Raw genomic sequence first — 4,105 nt, 5'->3', positions numbered from 1 at the left:
CCATTGCGAGGACCCAGGCTCAATTCCATTGACAGGGTACTCTGTTGTGAGCCGATATGTATGCACGGTGGGGGAATTTGGAAATGTGTGTGAACCCAATGGCCGTTACTAATGTGGGGGTCTACTAACTTTGGCAAGGCTATTAAGGGTAGGACTGGCCACTTGACTGTATGTGGTTTGGTCAAAATCAGATAAATTCTACAAATAACAATAATAGTATTATTAATATGAGGTACTTATATAATTTAGAAATTATTTCTCCTCTGTATCTCTTTGGGCTTTCACTACATGCAAGCACCACCCTCTCCAAATCCTTCTGCTATCCTAAAGCTTTCTACAAGCCACATTTCAGTCTTGCTTTTGATCTGTCGATGCTTTTCTTCTTCATAGATCTGCTTGTTTTAAGCAACAGTAGAGTGCCGTTTTAGTGAAGTAAATCAGAAGATACAAAGAGGAGGCCGTTTGCCAGCACTCTTTTGAGCCGCAAGGCTAGGCCGAAGAAGTTCTCTCTTGAAGCAACATCAAAGCATTGGATTCTTTTGTCAAAGTGGGCACAACCCATCTCCAAGCAAGGGCTGCAGAAGCCTTTTACTCAAGTGGGCGATTTCGTAACCGACTTTAAAGCAAGGAAAATAGGCCTTTCTGGGACACAGTGGGCGATTTCCATATCCCACTACAGAGCTTGGCAAAGGGCGGGAAAGCAGAGTTTTCTTCTGCCAAGCTGAACTCTGAAGATATACTGGGCTGCAGGCGAAATCAGAATAAATATGCATTCCGAGGCCCTTTTTGCTATGCAGCAGCAGCAGCAGCAACAGCAACAGCAGCACAGAAGAGGCCGGAGCTTAAGCAGCGCCCTAGCCAGTGAGAGAGATGAGGACCTCACCCTCTTCCAAGAAATGCAGAAGAGAGAGCGAGAGCGCAGGGGTTCGATTCCTGAAGAGGGCGAAATGCAGACCCCCAGATGTATGTATCCCTTTACTGCCCTAAACTTCTGTTTTCTTCTTTTCTGCTTTTCTCGAAATGTTTTCCTAACTCAATATGCATTCTTGCCCCACCTACAGCAACCCACAAGACTCTGGGTCAATCTCTGAACAGACTGCCCTCCTCCACCTCGCCCATCAAAAGCAAAGGTGCTGATGATATCTTCTCCTCAGATTGGGACAAAAATGATTATGATTGGTATGGTTTCCCCTCTTAATCCCTCTGTGCCGTTCATGATGCCTTGTCATGAGTAGGGTCTGGTCAGTAATCCGATAAGAAGAAGCCATCTCGTTAGCTTAAACGTATTTGTGCTGGGTTTTAAGAGATTCTGTAGTCCTTGATCCAACATTCTTTGCTTTGATTACTGAGGTTTCCCTCCTTAATCTCCCTATGCTTCACATACTATTTTGCCTTAATTGGGCTTGATTAAGTGGCAGAGCAGAAGCCATTTGCTTAGCTCAACTTTCTTGGGGTGGGTTTTAAGAGATTGCTTAGTGCTTAATCTCAACTGTCATAGATTATTTTGAAGAAAACTGCAGCAGTTTTGCTCAATTCAATGCTTAAGCCCTAATCTGCCATGGTTTCGGTAATGTATTATTCTAAAATTGTCTAATGTATATGGCTTATTACTGTGTCCTCATTATACCTCATTATATCTTCTGTACTTGTTTGCAGGCTGATGACTCCTCCAGGTACACCTCTTCTTTCAACTGTAGACCATGATCCCCTGAGCAACGGTTTCTCTTTAAACAGCTCATCTACTGTCAGATCTGTTCTCAAGGCATCCAAGGTAAGTGCTTTTTTTCTCCTGTCATCACATTAGATTTAAGCTTTTTTCTGCTCTTAATCTTGAGCTTTGGAAAGAAACCTTGCTTAATTGTACAAGATAAAGATTACTATTACTGTATGCATATCCTCTTGCCTGTCATCTCATAATCTAGATGCAGTAACATATCTCGATTATTATTCTTGGGCTTGGATACGAACACATGCTTTGAATTAGTGGACCTTACCACATGTGTATGCAGATTGGAATCTCAAAGTCAGAGCCTCCTTCTAGAGCAGAACCTTCATCAAGAATTGTACGTGGAAATTTGGGTTTACAGCAGCCTGTGAATGCCAGTTCTGGTTTTTCTACTGCATCCACAATGGCTTCAAGAAGGTCCTTTTCTTCAAGCTTGTCCCATTCCTCTACCCCAGGCTGGAATTCTGCTGTGCGGCCATCTACACCAGGCTCCTCTTATGTGTCACGGCTCTCACCGCCTGGAGCTAACCCTCTAGCCAGACCTTCTGCCTCAAATGTAAGTGCTGGAGCTCCTCGACTTGCCATGTCAAGTGCAAGTGTTCGTCCACCATCAACATCCTCTGGGCGTGCATCAATCCCGTTTAGCCGGTCAGCAAGCTCTTCCAGACCATCAACCCCTGTCAAAAGGTCACCCAGCCCCAATCATATCAGTAACCTCCCGGCTACCTTAATTAGATGTTCCTCTGTGAATAAAGCCAGCTCCATGTCATCCAAAAGTGCAATATTGTCTCGTGCAAGCTCGCCTACTAGCAAGGGTTGGCTTCCTGAAGCTATGCATAGTTTCTCGCAGGAGCCGCCACCCAACCTTCGAACATCCATGCCAGAGAGGTCATTGTCTAACTCGAGAGGCACCTCAACCAGAACAGCCCCCCAGGCTGGTCCAGCTGATGCAGGCACCCAGAGTAAGCGGCAATCGAGTTCACCTGTCATAGCAAGAGGCCGAACCTCCTCTGATTTGCAGAATGGGGACAAAGCCGTTCATAGGAATGGAAAAGTCGATAATTGTCTAGCTGGGATGCCAGCTCCTGGTATCAACAGCAAGACAAGGGAGAAAACAATGCGGATGAGAAAGCTTATATCATCTTCTCAAGAAGAGCAAGGTTCTGTGGTCAACTCTCATGTAAAGAGGCCCATTAAGTCCACTCCACTGCGAGATGTCAAATCAACCATCACATCTGTGCGTGAGTCATCTGGTCTTGGTAGAAATTTGTCCAAGAAATCTTTGGACATGGCATTGAGACACATGGTATGCTCTCTCATGTATTCTTCAATGCACAGATGTTTGATGATTAATCACACTTTCTTGGATTAAATGCTTTTGCCATGTTGCCCTCATGAATGCTGGTATGTTGTGTCCAGGACATTCACAAGAGTTCTGCATGTGGGTTTCGCTCTTTCGTGTCCAATGTCTCTGTTTCAACTCTCCACAGAATCAGATCTAGCAATAATGGAACTCTTCTGACCAGTTCTGTGACTGATTCTCCCATGGCTACAAGCAGCAATACAAGCTCAGAGCACAGCATGAGCATTGTCATCGATCCTGAAGGCAGTGATCTCGGTGATGAATCTGTCAGTGAGAGGGGCAGCAGATCATCCCCTTCTAGTGAGCATGACCTGTTCTCTGCATCAAAGGAAAGGAGTATCAGTAGCTGGCTTGATAATCCTGATTACAGGGATGATGATGTTGACATCATGCAGATTTTTCAACAAGAAGGCTTGGAGAGTTTATCTGGTCCAGAGTCTCCTCTTGTCAGTGAGCTTGATGGAACAATTGAGTGTGATCATTTCTGTTTAGATCCGATATAGTTGTGGTAGAGTTTAGTTCAGAGCCCTTCAATCTCTGCTAGTTTATGGTTATCGAGGACCTTCATAAACCCTACATTATAAACCATTGTAAGACTACTTTGAAAGCGATTCTCTAGTGCAGGTGAAACCACATTTAAGATCCAATTTTCAAGGTATACACCTCTCTTTGCCATCATTGTTGATGTTCTTGCTTTATGTATGATAAACCAGTGAATGTTGAAAACAGTCTGCATTTGTGATGGGAGGGTGAGCATTAGATTGTTTCAACTAGTCAGCTTTTCTTACGTGCAAGTGATCAATCTTTTTTTAAATCAATTGTGGTTTGCCGTCTTGTTTGGGGGGTCATTTTTACCAGCTTTCAGGGGTGGTGTGACAAAACAACAGTTCAGAACATGAACTCTGAGGCCTGACCCCAAGCATGCCACAAGGTAGTTTCTAGGTTAAGGTTGATCATAAATCGTGAATTCTGTAAAGATCACGAAACCTTTTAGGAGATACCCATCCATCCCTTCC

General features: G+C 44.2%; 1 protein-coding gene across 1 annotated transcript; it reads left to right on the top strand.

Annotated features, from left to right (window-relative positions):
* The first annotated feature begins 229 nt into the window (after positions 1–229).
* LOC147632727 (uncharacterized) lies at positions 230–3,831 on the top strand. Its single transcript, XM_086807564.1, has 5 exons — positions 230–963; positions 1,062–1,179; positions 1,657–1,771; positions 2,010–3,032; positions 3,146–3,831. Exons 1-5 carry the CDS (start codon positions 768–770, stop codon positions 3,590–3,592), a joined length of 1,899 nt encoding a protein of 632 aa, XP_086663690.1. The 5' UTR covers positions 230–767; the 3' UTR covers positions 3,593–3,831.
* Positions 3,832–4,105: the final 274 nt, after the last annotated feature.

This window comes from Cibotium barometz, chromosome 13 (genome assembly GCF_041138505.1).
Source record: "Cibotium barometz isolate CiBa-2024 chromosome 13, ASM4113850v1, whole genome shotgun sequence".
Lineage (NCBI taxonomy): Eukaryota > Viridiplantae > Streptophyta > Polypodiopsida > Cyatheales > Cibotiaceae > Cibotium > Cibotium barometz.
This window is presented reverse-complemented; position numbering and strand designations above follow the sequence as displayed.

Bases quoted from the DNA above. Each gene is read 5' to 3' on its own strand.
- LOC147632727 (XM_086807564.1), top strand. From the start codon at position 768: ATGCATTCCGAGGCCCTTTTTGCTATGCAGCAGCAGCAGCAGCAACAG. The intron at 1,772-2,009 runs GTAAGTGCTTTT...ATGTGTATGCAG, and splicing joins CTGTTCTCAAGGCATCCAAG to ATTGGAATCTCAAAGTCAGA. The intron at 3,033-3,145 runs GTATGCTCTCTC...TGTTGTGTCCAG, and splicing joins ACATGGCATTGAGACACATG to GACATTCACAAGAGTTCTGC.